Source organism: Pleuronectes platessa, chromosome 2 (genome assembly GCF_947347685.1).
Source record: "Pleuronectes platessa chromosome 2, fPlePla1.1, whole genome shotgun sequence".
NCBI lineage: Eukaryota > Metazoa > Chordata > Actinopteri > Pleuronectiformes > Pleuronectidae > Pleuronectes > Pleuronectes platessa.
In genome coordinates, this window is record NC_070627.1 from 959,390 (window position 1) to 976,729 (window position 17,340).

Genomic DNA, 17,340 nt, shown 5'->3' on the forward strand with positions numbered 1-17,340 from the left:
CTCTCTCTGTCTCTCTCTGACTCTCTGACTGTCTGTCTCTCTCTCTTTCTCTCTGTCTCTCTCTGACTCTCTGATTGTCTGTCTCTCTCTCTCTCTCTCTCTCTGTCTCTCTCTGACTCTCTCTCTCTCTCTCTCTCTCTCTCTCTCTCTCTCTCTCTCTCTCTCTGTCTCTCTGCCTCTCTGGCTCAGGAAATCCACGTTGCACGATTTTCCTGAGAAATCCTGATTAATAAATTTTAATTGATCGTCAGATTCCGTGGAAACGTTTTCAAACTTTGTTACAACTTGTGCTGCTGTAATCTGCAGTAATCTGTCGTAATGACTTGATCCCTGTGTGGCAGATGGAGGTGTGTGTGTGTGTGTGTGTGTGTGTGTGTGTGTGTGTGTGTGTGTGTGTGTGTGCTTATCCACACAAGCAGCAGTCTTTCTCTGACCTCTGACCCTTGAACATCTTGTCTGATTAACCATGAGGACCCTGTGGCAGTGTTCATGTGGAGCAGGTCATAAAAATGACTTTTACACCTTCAATAAATTATCTTTAATAAACTGTACTGAAGTCAAACCAGGACACAAGTAATAACTGATTTAAGTTTTTAGAGTAAGAGAAGGAGGTCAAACCAAGTGTTAGAGACAGAGGCTGAAGAGAGGAGCAGCAGCAAACAGTCACAGGACAGAGAAGTTTCTGAACATTAGAACATGGAAACATTTTACACTTATTAAAATGATCAACCTGAATTTGAACACAACATATTTCTTTGAACACAGGATTAAACTAAACACGCCTCCGTCTCTAAACCACGTGTCTCCGTCTCTCTGCTTCTACTCTTTTATTATGATTATTATTATTATGGTTTTATTTTGAAGTATCTGACCAGAGGGGGACTTCCGTGTTGTGAGCTGGTTGGCTAGACAACAGAGTGACGCGAGGAGGGGGAGGAGCCTGAGCAATGACAATGACCAATGACAGAACAGGTAGCAACAGGTGAGCACGCGCACTCACACACACACGCACGCACACACACACTGTGTGGAATTAGAGAAGTTGGGACCATTGCTGTCCCTCGGAGCTTCCGCTGCAGTTGCCCCGGACTCTGAGCTCCTCTCCCGGGACCAGGACCCAGACCCTCCGCTGACCGTCGGGCTGATATCTGAATCCCTCCTCAGGTCGAGTCCCGCTCGGACCCGCGCTTCCTCGGGTCGAACCCTCGGGATGTCCTGTTAGAACCCGCGACGGAAGCACCATGATGAGCTCGGAGGCGCTCCGGCCCAGCTCCGGCGGCAGGAAGCCGCTGGGGAAGCTGGCGTCCCGGCTGGAGGAGGTGAAGAACCCGTGGCGGCAGGTGTCCTCCTCGCTGGAGCTCAGCCACAACGAGGCGGCCCGCCTGGCCACGGACGCGCTGCTGGAGCTCGGGGAGAAGGAGTACCGCCGGGTGCTGACCGAGGAGCGGGAGCTCGGCTTCCTCTCCCCGCAGGAGATCCGCTACATCGGGCAGCACACGGCCAAGACCTGCGGCCCGGACACCCACGGCTCCAACGAGCGGGACTTCGGGGACGCGGACGTGGTGTCCCAGCTCACCTCCGGGACCTACTTCCCCATGATGTCCGACGAGGAGCCCCCGATGCTGGAGCTCGGCTGGCCCGAATCCCCGGCGAGGTTCGGCCCGTCGGAGACTCACATCTACTTCCAGAGGGACAAGTCCCACAACATGAAGGACCTGGTCCGGTCCCTGATCCACAAGGCCAAGAAGGTGAGACCCGGACCGGCCTGCGCGCCCCGAGGTCCCCGCACTGCGGGACAACACAGGAGCATCCTTAATAAATAATCATGTTTAATACATAATGATAATGAAGTGACACAATGTGATAATAATCTATAATAATATTAAATACATAATGATATATAATGAAGTGTAGGACATGGGAGACGGATCCTCACGTGTCTCTGAGGTCTCCACCTTCTCCACCTGGTAGAGGGTGAAGAACAGAGGACGTCTCTCCTGGTTAGGAGACAAACTGGGATTTGTAATAATATTGAATACATTATAATATATAATGAAGTGTATTACATAATACACGTGAACAACGAGGCAGCTCAAAGGTTCACATATAAAAAGCATCATAAACTGTTAAAGTGACACAAGACAAAAAGAAAAGACATTATTAAATATGTCTCATATTCACCGACAATAACAAACACGTTTGTTCCACTTGTTGAGATTAAAAACAGTTTGTCCAGGTTCAGTTTGATCAGATCTGATTAATGTTCTGATCTGAGGTCAGGTCCTTGTGTGAGTTAAACCATAAACAAACTGAACTTGACTTATTATCATCAGAGTATTTTAAACGATGAACTTGTTCAGACAGGATCTTTACTTCCTGTGACATAAATCATTATCCTGTCAAACACCATGATGAGGACATCGTGTCTCTTCCTGTCTGTGGACTGTCTTTCATGTGTCCATCAGTCGACTTCGTACGTTCTACCCCAGGACCTTTCCTCCTGGTCTGTCCTCCTGGTCTGTCCTCCTGGTCTGTCCTCCTGGTCTGTCCTCCTGGTCTGTCCTCACGTCTGTCCTCACGTCTGTCTCCTCACGTCTGTCCTCACGTTTGTCCTCACGTCTGTCCTGACGTTTTGTCCTCACAGTCCAATGACTGCTCTGTCACGTGTAGCAGCTGATCTCAGATCCGATAACGTCCTGTCAGATAATGGACAGGAGGACAGTGGGCCCCTGGGGACGGACATGTTCAGACCCCCGGACTGAGACACTCACTGTGGTCGTCTCTGTGTCGGTTTACATGTTGTTCTTTTCTGTCTCTTTGTGGTTGTTTGTGTGTCTCCTTGCAGTCCTTGTCACGTTTGTTTTGTGTCTTTGTGGCTGTTTTGTGTGTCTCTGAAGTCCACCTGTGTCTCTGTTGTCCCCACGGACACAGGGGACCGTTGGGACCGTTGGGATTCAGTCCCTTGAAAGCAGCTGATGTGTAATCATTAACTTCAGCTGATGCTTGTAAACGTTGAGCTCCTGACTGTAAATGATGAGTTTGTATCGTGATCACACAACACAGACACACACCGTGGAACATGTGGCTCATGAGTTGTATCTAAACACATATTACTATAGACTTGTTTTATGAGTTGAGTCGTGGCTGGTGAAAGAGGAAGCGTCTCCGTCCCTCGGATCCTGAGTGAAAAGCTTTTCTGTCGGACCTGTTCACGCTGACCCCTTTCTCACGTTTCTGCTGAGTCAGCACGTCTCTGGATCAAATGACCCAGAATGCAGTGCGTCAGTCTGTGGACACGGCGGCTGGGGGACGGCTGAGGGACGGCTGCTGGTCCCCACAGATGTTTGTTCCACTTCTGTGCTCGTCACAATCATCCTGTGACTCTCACATAGTAATAATAACAATAATTATATCAACTGTATTTTCACTGACATAGAAATAATATAAAACAGGATTCAACTTTATTTAAGTAGAAGACTTTCAAAATAATAATTATAAAATATATTAAAGTCAAGAAAGATCAAATAAATCATATTCATTATAATAAAATACATAAATAGAATAAATGACACAAATTTAGAAAATGACATGATAATCAGAACATGTTTTTAATTGAAAAATACAAACTGGTGACTAATTAATAAATAATATTCTCTTTTGTAGAAACATATTTAAATTGAATTCATTTCAACGTAACTCTTTTTTTCTCACCAGTGCAAATGAAGAGTTTATGTAAAATTAGATATTTACTATTTGTATATTATAAACCCGGGGCCCCTGGAGGTCTAAGTCTCCAGGGGCCCCGGGTTTGTTCTGTGTCAGTTTGGAAAATGTATTTCTTACAAGTTTGTGCGACCAAGAATAATAATTTAGTTTATTTCACAACACAAATACAGAGAGGAAATGTAAAAATACACGTTGGATGTTGTAGAAAGTCTTGAAGGAAAACTGAACCCACATATCACAAAATGAAATACTGACAATCTCAAACACAGGTTGTGTATTAGAAAAAAAGTGAAAATTGGACATATATTAGTAGCAGAGGGAAAAAATGAATATATGCTATATTACAGATATTCAAAATGTAAAAGAGATCATTTTAATCACAATTCAAATGTTTAAAAAGCCTCTTTAATTCAGTTTTTTTGCACCTGGACACTGACACATTTTTACTCCATTAAATCTCAACACAATATTTAACAGGAAATTGACCAAAAGATGATTCATATAAAGAAAGATAAAGAATCTTGATTATGGAATTGTGAATTGTTGGCAAAAAATATCAAAACAAATATCTAAAACAACAGAGTAAATCTGAGTTTGTATATTATTATTATATAAAATCAAATATCCACTGGATTCTGAAGATTACATTTAATTTAGCTGAAGCTTTTATCCAAAGAGACAATAAGTGCATCAACCACGAGGAACAAACCAGAACAACAAGAATCCAGAAAGCCAAAGAGCGATAAGCTAGTGACATGTAAGTGCTACTAGATTGTTTGTTTAAACTTTTATTGAGATAGTTGTTCAGTTCATATTTGGTTTAAAAGTGTAGATTGTCCAGATTAACGTATCAACACCTGAACATGCAGCTGCTGCCTGTTTGTGAGTCTGTTGTGCGGTTTGCTGCTTTGTGTGTTTGTGCGCTGAGGGATCTCGGAGGCTCCAGGGACCAACAGCTAAGGTTTGGCCCCGGGGCCCGAAACAGGTTCATCAGGCTTAGTTGTAAAACTCAGGAAACTTTGTGAATCAAAATCCGGTTTGTTGCCAAGTAGCTTTTCCACATGTGAGGAACCTGCTCTGGTGTTTTGCTGCGAAACATCAAAGGAGAGAAATTCTGCTCATATTCAGGTCGATCACTTTTATTATGAGTGTAAAATGTTTTCATGCTCTAATGTTCAGAAAACTGTCCTCAGCCTGTCCATCGCTGCAGCTCCTCTCTTCAGCCTCTGTCTCTTTGAGACCCCCCTCCGGAAAAAGCCCAGTCTCTGATTGGCCAGCTGCTCCACTCTGTTGTGATTGGTCAACCACTTAATGTTAAGCCCAGAGAAAATGTATTTCAGCTTTATTCTCGTATAATTTTTCCCACTTCAAGTAACAATGAGATACTTTTTCCATCAATAGAAAATTAACAAATGATGTTCTGTTACAGCAGCAAAGGAAGAGTACAAATAAAAATCTGTCAAAAAGTATCAAATAATTAAACATGCAGTGTAAAGCGAATTATACAAATATGAATTATATATCTTCACAATCATATCAGTCCACAATCATTTCCGTCCACAGATCAGAAATCTAATCTTTCCTCAAACGTATTTATAGGGGACACGTGTGTCTCTGTGCTGTGAGGACGTTGACACTCTCTTGTCCCTCGTGTCCTCCTGCTCCAGGTGATAGCCGTGGTCATGGACGTGTTTACGGACGTTGACCTTCTCTGTGACCTCATGGAGGCGTCCAACAAACGCAAGGTCCCCGTCTACATCCTGCTGGACGAGAAGAAGCTCGGCTACTTCACGGACATGTGCTCGGCGCTGGACATCCAGAACTCTCACCTGAGTGTAAGTAGAGGCCACACCTTCAGAGTCTGAGGTGCTCTCGCTCGAGACCCTGCTCTCACTCGAGACCCCGCTCTCACTCGAGACCCTGCTCTCACTCGAGACCCCGCTCTCACACTCTATTAGCCCCGACCTGTTTGTGTTGCTGCATGTTTGCTTGTTGTACCTTGTTTGTATTTTTATTAGACTCGTGTTTTCTAACTTCTTGTTCTCTGAGGAGGAATTTGTAGCTTGTGTTTTTACGTGTGTTTGTGTGTACATGTTGTTAACAGTGAAATGTTGTGTTTGTGTGCAGAACATGCGTGTCCGCAGTGTGTGCGGAGACACTTACTGCACCAAGAGTGGCAAGAAGTTCTCCGGTCAGGTCCTGGAGAAGTTCATGATCATTGACTGTGAAGAGGTCATCGCAGGGTCCTACAGGTCAGAAAGGAACACACAGACACACACACACACACAGACACACACACAGGAAACAGGAACTTTGACTCCAAAAGACGTCCATGTCTGATGATGGCAGAATCCGAGGAAGAGGAAATGTGTCGTCCATTTTAAATCCGGGTCAAAATGGCGTCTGGCCTTAACCCCCTCAATACTTGTGAGATTATCTGTTCATATCCAGATATTATCAATGTGCGTCGGTGGATTCTTCCGTCATGAGACAGCAAACACATAAAGAGACAAAGAGACAAAGAGACACTCAGACAGTTGCAGTGAAAACACGTGTGAAAATAAGAACAGGTGTTGACAGAGCCGGCTCACATTCAGCCGTCTGACATTAGCTTTGCATCCGCCCGGTGGTGGATTGCAGGAGGAAGCCAGTCGGCCTCAGCATGAGTTTGTTCATGTGTGCGTAGATAAGATGTGTGACAAGCTGGAGGAGGAGGAGCTGATGTGTTTCACCTGTGAACTCTGGCTGCGAGTCGAACGCCTCCTTTAGAGTGGATTTCAGTACACAACAACATCACTCATATTATTTCACTCATTCTTTACAACAACAAAGTTATTTCTCTTTTTCACTTTTCTCTTTTTTGCTGTTCAAGGGTCTTTTACTCTGTTTTCAGTAAAGATCCAATAAAATTATCATTTCAAACGTTCGATGAACCATAATCGGTGTAAAACTCCCCGTGGGCTCGTGCTCTTAAACAAAGTGATGCTTTGCATCCAGGGACGAGCAGAGCTGTTTGAAAATGCACCAGTTTGAGAATACCACAAAACAGACATCAACAAAAAGTGGTATTGTCATAATTGGAGAACATAAAACATCATGAAATATGTTTCTGTGGTTAAATGCAGCAGAGAACGACGGCCGATCGTTGCATGTTTCTCTCTGGATGTGTTCTCGAGAACAGTTTGTCCCAAGTCGATCATGTGAGCGGTGAAGGAGGAACACGAACAGACCGGCAGGAGATTCCTTTATGTGTCAGAACACAGTTTCTAAAACGCTCCGAGTTTCTCACGACACATTCATTTCTCTCATTTATTAACTTTTACTCTCATATCTGACCAAAGCATCCAAATCTGGAATCTCAGGCGATGGAAACTGGAGATTCTTTCTCAACACGGGTCTGAAGCCTTGAATCCATCATCACCAGTTTGTGAGTCGACTGGAACTCGAAGGAGAGATTGTTGCAGCTTGAAACCGGAGCTGAAACAAAGAGTGAATTTAAAAGAGGAGCTGAGAATCAGAGAGTAACTGTCGCTGACTCGGCTCCATTTTGTTTTGCTGTTTGCACCTTATTCCCATAGGGAGCCAGTGTGTGTGTGTGTGTGTGTGTGTCTGCCCTGTGCCAGACACACACTGCTGTAAAACTCTGGGGATTTGTAACAACCTAGTGTCACAGACAGGGAGTGTGGATGATAATGATCGTGTGTTTGTCACTCTCCTTCTTGGTGTAATTATAACTCTCTGTAAACCTCTTACAACTCACAAACCTCTTTTACTATGTCACGTTTTAGGCTTTGGTTTCAGTGACTGTCCTGAAACATGTTGTGTAGTTGGTGTTTGTGAAGCAGCAGCAGGTTGTTGGTTCTGACTCATTCAAACAGAAACATGTGGGAACATCAAGCCGAGGGGCGGGGCCTGGGTAGAGGGGCGGAGCCTGTAGAGCAGCAGGAGGCGGGACATGACGTGTAAACTCTGCTGTGGAAAGATCAGTGTTGTTGTTTACAGCTCATCCACACCGGATTGGCCCTCATCACCAGAAGATCTGGAATCTCCTCGTGTTTCCATGTTGACGTCTTCGTCTTCTACATGTCCGGCTCCTCTTCTTCATCCTGAGATGTTTGTGTTCTTCCAGTTTCACGTCCGTCACGTGTTAGAAACCTCATCAACACGTCCACTCGCTCTCTGGGACGCTTCAGGACATTTTACTAGGAGGCTGCAGGAACAGTTTTAGAAATGTCCAGAGACACTGACTCAGACATTTGTTCTCACATATAGAATCTGCAGAACATGTGAGGAACATGTCAGGAACATGTCAGAACTTCAGTGCAGGTGTGAAAACGGCTCTTCTCCCTCGTTCACGTCAAATTCCTTCCACTGATTGTTTTCCTGTGTCAGTGTTTTCTCCTGTTCAGAGTTCAAATGTAAGAAACTGTATTTATCCAGTGCAGGTTCACAAAGTTCCCCAAATTCACAAGGTCATGCCAGAGACAGTAGGTGAAACATTTAAATGATACAAATTGATTGGTACAGATGGACTCAGAGGTAGTCATTTTAAAACAAGGATTAACATTTTGATCATTTCTGAAAAGCACATGTTACCAGTGAAGTGAGTCTGCATGCAGCGGGGTGTGTAGTGGGGTGTGGTGTCAGGTGTGTCGTGACAGACATCAAACTGTGCTGCTGCCACTGGAATGAAGGGCGAGGTGTGACCAGGCTTCATCACCTGAGCACAAACTGCAGCGTCACCTTCTGACCCCGGGCCGTGCCCGAGTCGCGGCATCAGATTCGTTTATTTGAGAAGCGGGTGACGCACTGAGGCAGAGATATCTCAGTAATAGAAAAAGAAAGTGGATCATTTGTTAACTTAACTCTTTAAATACATAAAACGACCTCATTATCAGTGTTTGTTTATGTATATTAAAACCTATAACTCCTCCTGTGAGCAAACATCACCAGCAACTGTCAAGACTTTGTGACAAAACTTCTGAAACTGACTCCAGACCAGCAGTTTGTGTTTGATACTGGGTCTAGTGCAGGTTTAAAAACAGAATCCATTTGTTTCAGGTTCTAACTGAATTGACCTTTGCATGTTTGTCTGAGGGCGTGGCTAAATGGACGCCCTCTCGACCTCGGCCCCCGGCGATTCATACTGACATTATGATTGATTTATGGTTTGTGTGAAGGAGGCGTCGCTCTGAGTGAAGCCGTCCTGCAGGTTTCCAGCTGCTGGGAAACACACTCACTGTCACAGAGACGCTCACTGAAGAATGTCTCTAACGCTCCGAGGATCAGCGTCTTGTTCTTTATGGAGATTCTGAGAAGCTGCTGAGTCGAGACAAGTTGGAGGGAAATCTGCAAACTGTCCTGAGGGGACAGAATGAATCTAAAACACGTCTCCACATAGTTCTTCATTTCAACCTGAGAAACGTTCCTCTTGTTTTCTGATCAGTAACGTTTCCAGATTGTATCATAAACCAGGCAGAGAACATGTTGTAGAAGCAGGGATCGTGTTTTAATGTCGAGTTTAACTTCTTTTAAAAAAACTAGCTCAGAGAACGTAGAGGAACATGCGAGAGGCATGATGCGACCCCTAGTGGCCAGAGGCAGGAGGCTGTCATCCGTCCTGTTAATGTCTCGGGAACAACCTGGAGAGAATTCCCTTAACTTCAGTGAAACTCGTGGAATGTGTCTTGTGAATTCATCTTCACTTCCTCTCAGGAGGAGGTGGAGGTGCATCGTTCATCTTTAGCTACAGTGTACAGTTTCCGTTGAGCCGGAAAGTTCTGCAGTCACCAAGCTGCTGATCTTCTGTTTCTGGATATTGAACATTATTTATATTCTGAATATCTCCTTGGACTTGTTTGGTTCCTCATCGTCTGAATCTAGAATCCTCGGTTTCCTCCGCTGGCTTGTTTGTTGTTTGATGGGTTTTACATTTCATTCACTAGAACTTGCTGCAGGTAAAACTCACGGCTCTGCAGGTTCCCTGGTTCTACCTCTCACTGCCTCCGCACTCTGACAACATGTCCGCCCCCTGCTCTCTGTCTCCTCTCCAGTTTCACCTGGCTGTCGGCTCAGGTGCACAGCAACATGGTGATGCACTTCTCAGGGCGCATCGCCGACAGCTTCGACCGGGAGTTCCGCTGCCTGTACGCAGACTCGCAGATCGTCGACTGCTTCTACAACCCAGAGGACGAGGGGATGCCCTACTACCCGTCCTACCAGGCCATGATGGCCCCCGGCCTGGGGCCCGGCCCGGTCATGGGGCTGGATCTAACCGCTGACAGGTACAACACTGGAGTCCTGCTGCTGGCGTCATATCCCCTCTGTGTGTCGTGTTGTGTGTCTGAAGAGTCAAAAGTGACTTTATGATACACTTTTTATATCTTGTTGGTTTTTAACTCTTTATTTGAAGCAGATTTTAGTCGTCAGTGGCAGCTCGACTCTCAGCCAATCAGAGACGAGTCAGAGAAACAGAGTTTTAACATGAAGCTGCTTTGTTCACTGGTTTTACTGGAGTGAATCAGCTGCTTGTGTTTGAGGAGGATTCAGATAAAAACCTGAAGGAAGAAGACTACAACTCCCATCATCCCTCACTGCTGCTCCACAACGACTGACTCTTAGACATCATGCTTTGGAACGAATTAAACTTAGAAACTATTTGAAGTGGAAAAAGTCAAAGCAGTTTGTTCATTTATACAGAAATGTTTCGCTGGTGGACAGACCATAATAATCTGTTGAGATTCCAGATTAGAAAACAGTTAGGACCTAAATTTAAAGAATGTTCAGGACTCTAATTGTAACTTTCTCTCCTCCTTCAGGCAGAGGGACAGAGTGTGTTCTGAACACTCCAGCAGCCAATCCAGTAACAGTGTCTCCAGTGTGAAGGTGGCGCCTGGAATGACCAACGCCTCCTATAAGGTCACTCAAGGTCACGACAAGAAGGAGACCAACAGCAACTCTCGCCTCAGCCCTGAGAGGAGGGGAGGGGGTGGGGGGGGAGACCAGGCACATGTCCTGCCACCAGGACCGCGGGTGTCTGCTAACGGAGCGGCCAATCACATCCCAGTTCCTGAGCGACCCTCGCCGACCTTTGGGCAGCCAATGGGCATCGAGTGGAACAAGCCCAGTGCGGTGGACGTCATGAGGTCGAACATCAGCGGCACTTCCTCCAAGCTCCAGGCCCTGGGTCTGTACGACCACAAACCCAGCATGTTCCACGGCCCCCCCACCTCAGGCCTGACCCCCAGGACCCAGACCCCGTCCCCGGTCAACGACAGCAAACCCACCCTCAAGCAGAGAGCCCTCAACAAACTGTGGAGGTCCCCGTCCCCTCACAGCTCGTCGCCCTGGGGGGGGCCGGACCTCTCTCCACCGGAGCCTGAGAGCCAGCAGAGCCCGCCTCCCCCCCCCTCTCCAGAGGCTCTGATGAGCCGGCAGGACCAGAAGCGCATGACGCTGGGCCACAGCAAACTGGACCTGGTGAACCATTACAACCAGATGAAGTCCAAGCAGGTGTACAGCCGCTTCGAGCTCAAGAGCTCCAACTGAAGCGAGAGGCCGTCCAGATGTTGAACGTTCTCCTCCTCTGACCTCTGACCTCTGACCTCTGGAGTCTGGTCACGTCACCACCAGGACAAACGTCTCCGTGGACGTGTTTTTGAATTATGTCAGTTTCTCTTCTGCTTCCACAGTTCTGATGATGCCTGGTGGAAATCAAGCCATTACAGAGTTTCACCTGATTCCTGTCGTGACGACAAGTACAGAAGTGATGAGACTCACAAAACACACAAATACCACACATGACATATCGAGGTCCTGTTGATACACTCTCATCCAATCAGGAGTCCGTCTCAGCTGTCAATCATTCAATCAGGAGTCAGTGTCAGCTGTCAATCATTCAATCAGGAGTCAGTGTCAGCTGTCAGTCATGTCTTCTCAGCCGGTTTTTATATCATTAAATAACTAAATAAAACCAAACTGAGCAGAAACTTGAACAAACTGAAATGAGAGAAACATCTTTGATGTTCGTCTACTTTGATTTTTTTAGTTTGGTCTCATCTGCTAACATGGAGGAGGTGGGGTTTATGACATATACTGCAGTCAGCCACCAGGGGGCGATTAAGATGATTTGGCTTCACTTCATAAAACCAATTTGTAAAAAATCTATTAACGAATTAATTTTAAACAGTGAATGTTACATGTGGAGAGATTATAACCGACAAGAAGAAGATTCAGAAAGAAACAAATAAATTAAAATGTGAAAAGAAACCTCAGGCCCTTAGAGACGCTAACTCTTTACGTACGAAAAGAAAAGTCTGATTCAAACTTCTCTGCTCACATACTGTGGCCGTTATGTTCGAATGGTTCTTAAGCAGTTCCTCCACTAGAGGGCAGCGCAGAGTAAACAGTTTTATAAGAACAACAAACCTTGCGACAGTGATTGAGAGTTTGTCCTTGAAACGAGGAATAATGAAGTAGCTTCACATACGATCAGTTTCTTACCAACTCACAAAATCATAAAGTTCAAATGTTACTGACGTTTCTTCCTCGTGTGGTCGTCATACTTCAGAAATCTCAAACTTCTGATAAAACTGTGTTAAAAGTTTGAGTTTTTTTGCTTTGGGCGCGAAAAAGAAACGTTTAAAGAGCAGATTTGCGAAGCAGCTTTTTCCTCGACAGACGGTCGATCTCAGAACGAACTTAACGTGTAAACCAGTTGATTTCCAGTCTTTAATATCGTAACACACAGAAACCGAAGGAGGATTAAACAGATTATGAAGAATTGGACACTTTTCTATCTTCTTATTCTAAAGGTTTAATATTCCTGTATCATTTTGTAATAATAACATGTGCCTTCATCTTCCTGCCTTAAGGTTTACAATCATTTTAATAACTGTAATATCTTCAGTGACTTATAATAGCTGCCAATTAGGATTTAATTAACAGTCTGTTAATTAAGGTTCAATTAACAGATGCAGACAAGGAACAAACAATATTCTTCCTGCTGCATCTTGAGCTGTAATCATGTGACCTGAAGCTCTTCGGTGCATTTTGACGCTACACAAGTGGAATAAGTTGTTTCCTGCAGATGAGATAAAAAGTTTGTGTAAAAGAATCTTCATGTTCACAAGGTGCAGGATTCATGAAACAAAATATTAATTATGATGTAACCTGTATCCACATGACAACGTTTAAAACACAAATTAAAACTGAGAAGCTTGAACTCTGTATATAGAAGATCCAGCTGTTTACATGTTTACACAACCCAAAGCTTCCTGTTTGCTCGGGCGCTCACAGGCTCAGTGTAGGTGATCGGTCACGTGTGTTTTCAGCGTGTTCGTATGGACGGAGATGAAAACTGACACGGAACCAAAACGCTCGTGGACTGAGATGGTTTTAATGAAGTCGTCTGGACGTAGCCTCGGAGTCATCGGGTTAGTCGTCACCCGAGACTGAACTTTCCACCAAGGCCACCATGTTTCTACGGTAGCCCAGAACGGACACACCAGAAACACTGGTTCTTAAGAAGGCGTTTCATGGTTTACGTTTAGAGACGTAACGTGAACCCAGTCTGTGAAGCAACGTCTGTGAGAACTCGCAGACTGGAGGAAAAAACTAACGATTTCTGGCTGCGATTCCACAGACTTGGGAAACTTAAGCGTGATTAAATGCTAACATGGAAGTGGACTGTCGGTGCCGTCAACTGGTTGCGATTGTTGTGCACTGAAAAACGTGATCGACATTGAATCAGTCGAAGTCGTTGAGCTTATCATCGAGTGTCGGCCGCAGTCACCTGACAGCTGCTGTAGATTCTACAGCAGCTGGAAGGGAAGGGCTGTTCAGGTGGTTGCAATATGAACCTTCACCACTAGAGGCCACTCAATCCTACACATTGTACTTTTGATATTCGTTTCTTTATTACAGAGGATTGGCTCCTCGTGCTGTACATTTTTAACACTAAATATGTTTTTCTAAATGTGTAGATTTGTATATAGACTCTATATAACCCAGGTTTGTACTATTTGTATTAATTACTTGGTTTTAGATGTTTTTCTGGCTCAATTCCAAATAATTCTCAGCAATACAGGATCCAGACTTGAGCCGTCGTCACCGGGGCAACGCCGATGACAGTGATCATAATTTTGGTATTTTTTCGTTCTCGTGTGTGATTTTGTTTACTGCTTATTTCAGTTGGAAGCTTTTTATCCACTGAATCAGCCAGACGATGTATAAAGTACATTATGTTGTGAACAGTCACATGAACTGACTGTTTGGGTTATTGTTAAAGAAACACTCCTTTAAACTGTTATTTGTACTGTTTGTTATTAACTGCAGAATGTGAACTCTGTGTTGATGTTGGTCTTAATTTGTAAGAAGAACTTTTAAGTATATAATAAAACTTGAAAAGTTGAATTTTGGAGCTGTTACGATCCCGTTTGTCACATTTAGAAAAATCCAAACTGAAAACAAAGGCAGTTTCTCGAGCTCAATATATTGTACATATTAATATACTCTATAATATACCATATTGTGGAGTATTGAAAATTCTTAAGTTTAAATATGACGTTTCCCACAGTGAACAAAGGGATCTCTGCCATTTTGGATGCTGTAGATCGTTCATAAGCTGGAATCGTTTCATGACAACGTTTCTCCAGAGGATGAATTCACCAGCTCCACGTCTGAAGTCTGTTCTCAGAGGAACGTCTCAACAACTTGGAGGACATTTCATGAGGTAAAAACTTGTCCCCATCATCAGATGAAAACATTAGTTCAGATTTAAACTATAAAATCTCCCGTTTTGTCTTTGTTTCCTGCACAAACAGATATTTTGGTCTCCGGGTGGAATGAACGATGCACTGTGGTGATATGATTGTCCAGTTCTTTCGGGACACAGTTTCTTGGATGCTCCATTGTTCATATTTCTGTCTGTTGGAGTTTTTATTCCGTCACATTGTTTCCTGCTGTGGCCGAGGGATTTCCTGACAGGAAGTCATACGTGGACTCGGCGTGGAGAGTTGATCCCTGATGTTAAATTCTGCAAACGTCCTCACTGAGCCACCGGAGGACATTTAACAAGACGAGTTGTTCTCTCCGTCCACGGATCTCAAGCACACAACACCTTCACACATGGAGGATTATAGAAAGCTGAGAGCGGTCGGTCGGTTGTTTGACATGTGGGCGCAGTCAGGGGACGTCTGGTTACCTCATGTCTCCGAGGCGTCTCTTTCTTTACTGCGTGTCCTGCATCCACTTCCTAGTTTATTTGGTTTAACCCTGGGCGTGACAGTCAGTGGATCTGAGAATAGATCATCGCTCTTAATACTGTGACTGCAGCATCCGTCCAATCCACAGCAGGCATCGACCATGTGTGTCAATAAAGATGGACGACGTGTCTCCTCGTCCTAAACCTCCTCAAGACAAACGCTGCCATCTTGCACAGTTACAGTCTGCAGCGGATCAGATCTGATCAGAAACACTTGAACAAACATCAGAGAGATAAGAACGAGTTGAAATGACAGAAACATCTTTGACAAACATTTATTTAACGTTTTATCTTTTAGTTTGGGCCATGTCCCATCTGCTAACATGGAGGAGGCGGGTCTATGGTGCTGACCTTTACTGATAGAAGATAATGTCATATTCTCTCAGCCACCCAGGTAAAGGGGCGGGGTCTAATTGAAGGAGCATGAGGTTTGGTTGGATCCCTTTTTTTTGTTTACTTTTAAAAGCACGACTTTTAGAGTGAAACTGTTGAACATGGTCTTTTAGTTCTTTGAGACAAAGTGTTAAAAAAGTGTTATGTTCGATTCCTCACGTTTGGCGATCGCAGCTTCACTTTTGTTTCTCGTTCAGCTTGAGAACTCGTGCTCTCGCTCAAATCTCTTGCTTTCACATAGATCCCGCTTGTGCTCTTCTCCTCTCGTTGTTTCTGTGCTCGTTTGAATCGTCTGCTCTGCAATTTGTTTTTATGTGTCACACGTCTGTCAGAATAAGCTAACCACTAGAACGCCAGGTGTGTTGATGAATGAAATTGTCCCGCCCACAATCTGCCAAATTGCTTAAGAATAATGGAAACGCTTCTTATTCACTGTGACCTCATATTAACATGGTTAATTATACATATAGATTCACCTCTTAAACTACATATTTGAGGATATTGTCTTTACAGATTTGCAAATCCGATTACACACAGATTCTAAAAGCAGATTTTCGGATCCATGTACACATTCACAAATCTCATTACACACAGATGGACTGAAACAAGCGAGTGACAAAAAAGTTGTCTTCTAGCATTTGTCAGTCAGTGCACGCTTACCTGTTCTGGGGGCGGAGCTTGGATGAGTCATATTTTCAAAGTGAAGCCTTCTCGTTGTTTTCGAGGATTAACAACCTGAGCTTGACTACTTTATTGATACTGAAGGAAATGTAGTGTTAAGTTGTTCAACACTGATCTTCAGGAGCAAAGATCCACAGAGATGATTTATGATTGCGAGATGAGGAGTTCTCTCTCTCTCTCTCTCTCTCTCTCTCTCTCTCTCTCTCTGTCTCTCTCTCTCTCTCTCTCTCTCTCCCTCTCCAGCAGATTGACGTAAGTGACAGTGTTTGACTTTGTAACTCGACCAGTGAAGCTTGTGTTACCTCGTCCAGCTGCAGATCTCTGAGCCTCGTCCACTAGAGTTCATGCTTTCTGTGTCGCTGTGACTCGAGTGCATCGTGAACAAACATCTTTCTAAACTCTGATATAAAGAAACTCTGATCTGTGAACAGTTTTTAAAAACATCCCTTCCCTGATGAGTAATTCATGTAAATTAAATATGTATGTTGTTGTCGTGTTGACTTGTCGTAAACGTTGCAGGAGCGTTTGGCTGCTTGTTGTGAATCTTTATGTTATCGTCAGGATGCAGCATTTCCTCCCTTAGAGCTATTTCTGGTGTGTGTGTGTGTGTGTGTGTGTGTGTGTGTGTGTGTGTGTGTGTGTGCGTGTGTGTGAAAACTTCAGGAAGTCTTATGTATTGTCAGCCCAGCGTTCTCCAGATGCTCAGAGTCTCTGTCTCAGCAATTTTATACACATCACACCCTGAAATGTGTTCTCTCTCTGACCAGCAGGGGGCGACTCCTCACTTTATAACATCAGTGAACATTCAGGAGTTTCTGTCTCAGTCTCTAGTTTCAAGTCTTCTTCAAACAGCTGATGATCATTTAGTGAATTATGATCATTTAGAGTCAAACAGACCATAAAGCATCAGGTGTGTTGGGGGGGATACCACAGTGTGATTGACAGCTGGTACCGTCCAATGGGTGAAGGTGGGCATGTCCTCGAGCGCTCAGTCAGGCTCCCTTCTGGTTTAAAATAACCAAGATGGCGCTGAACCAGAAGTCAGACTGAGTTGATTCTTAGTAAGAACACAAGATTCTCAGTAATGTGATTAAATCTGAGTAAAAACTAAACTGAAAATAATGAAGTAAATCAACAACAGGTCAAATTAAAAAAACAGAAAACAAGTACCCAGAGTTATGTTGATTCCTGGGCCCCACGACTTCAGTCACCTTTACACTTTGAACCATAATGTTTGGACGTGGTTCAGTTGCTTCACTGTTGGTGGGTTTGGACCA

The 17,340-nt window shown here is 44.3% G+C and overlaps 1 protein-coding gene and 1 long non-coding RNA gene across 2 annotated transcripts; one reads left to right on the forward strand and one right to left on the reverse strand.

Annotated features, from left to right (window-relative positions):
• Window positions 1-998: 998 nt before the first annotated feature.
• Window positions 999-14,139, forward strand: fam83c (family with sequence similarity 83 member C). Its single transcript, XM_053447686.1, has 5 exons — window positions 999-1,748; window positions 5,394-5,561; window positions 5,854-5,978; window positions 9,780-10,010; window positions 10,545-14,139. The coding sequence occupies exons 1-5, from the start codon at window positions 1,242-1,244 to the stop codon at window positions 11,272-11,274; spliced, it is 1,761 nt and encodes a 586-aa protein (XP_053303661.1). The 5' UTR covers window positions 999-1,241; the 3' UTR covers window positions 11,275-14,139.
• LOC128462353 (uncharacterized) lies at window positions 12,257-16,934 on the reverse strand. The gene is made up of 2 exons (XR_008342364.1): window positions 16,043-16,934; window positions 12,257-15,202 (listed from the first exon to the last, which is right to left on the reverse strand). It is a non-coding gene; the product is annotated as an uncharacterized LOC128462353 (long non-coding RNA).
• Window positions 16,935-17,340: the final 406 nt, after the last annotated feature.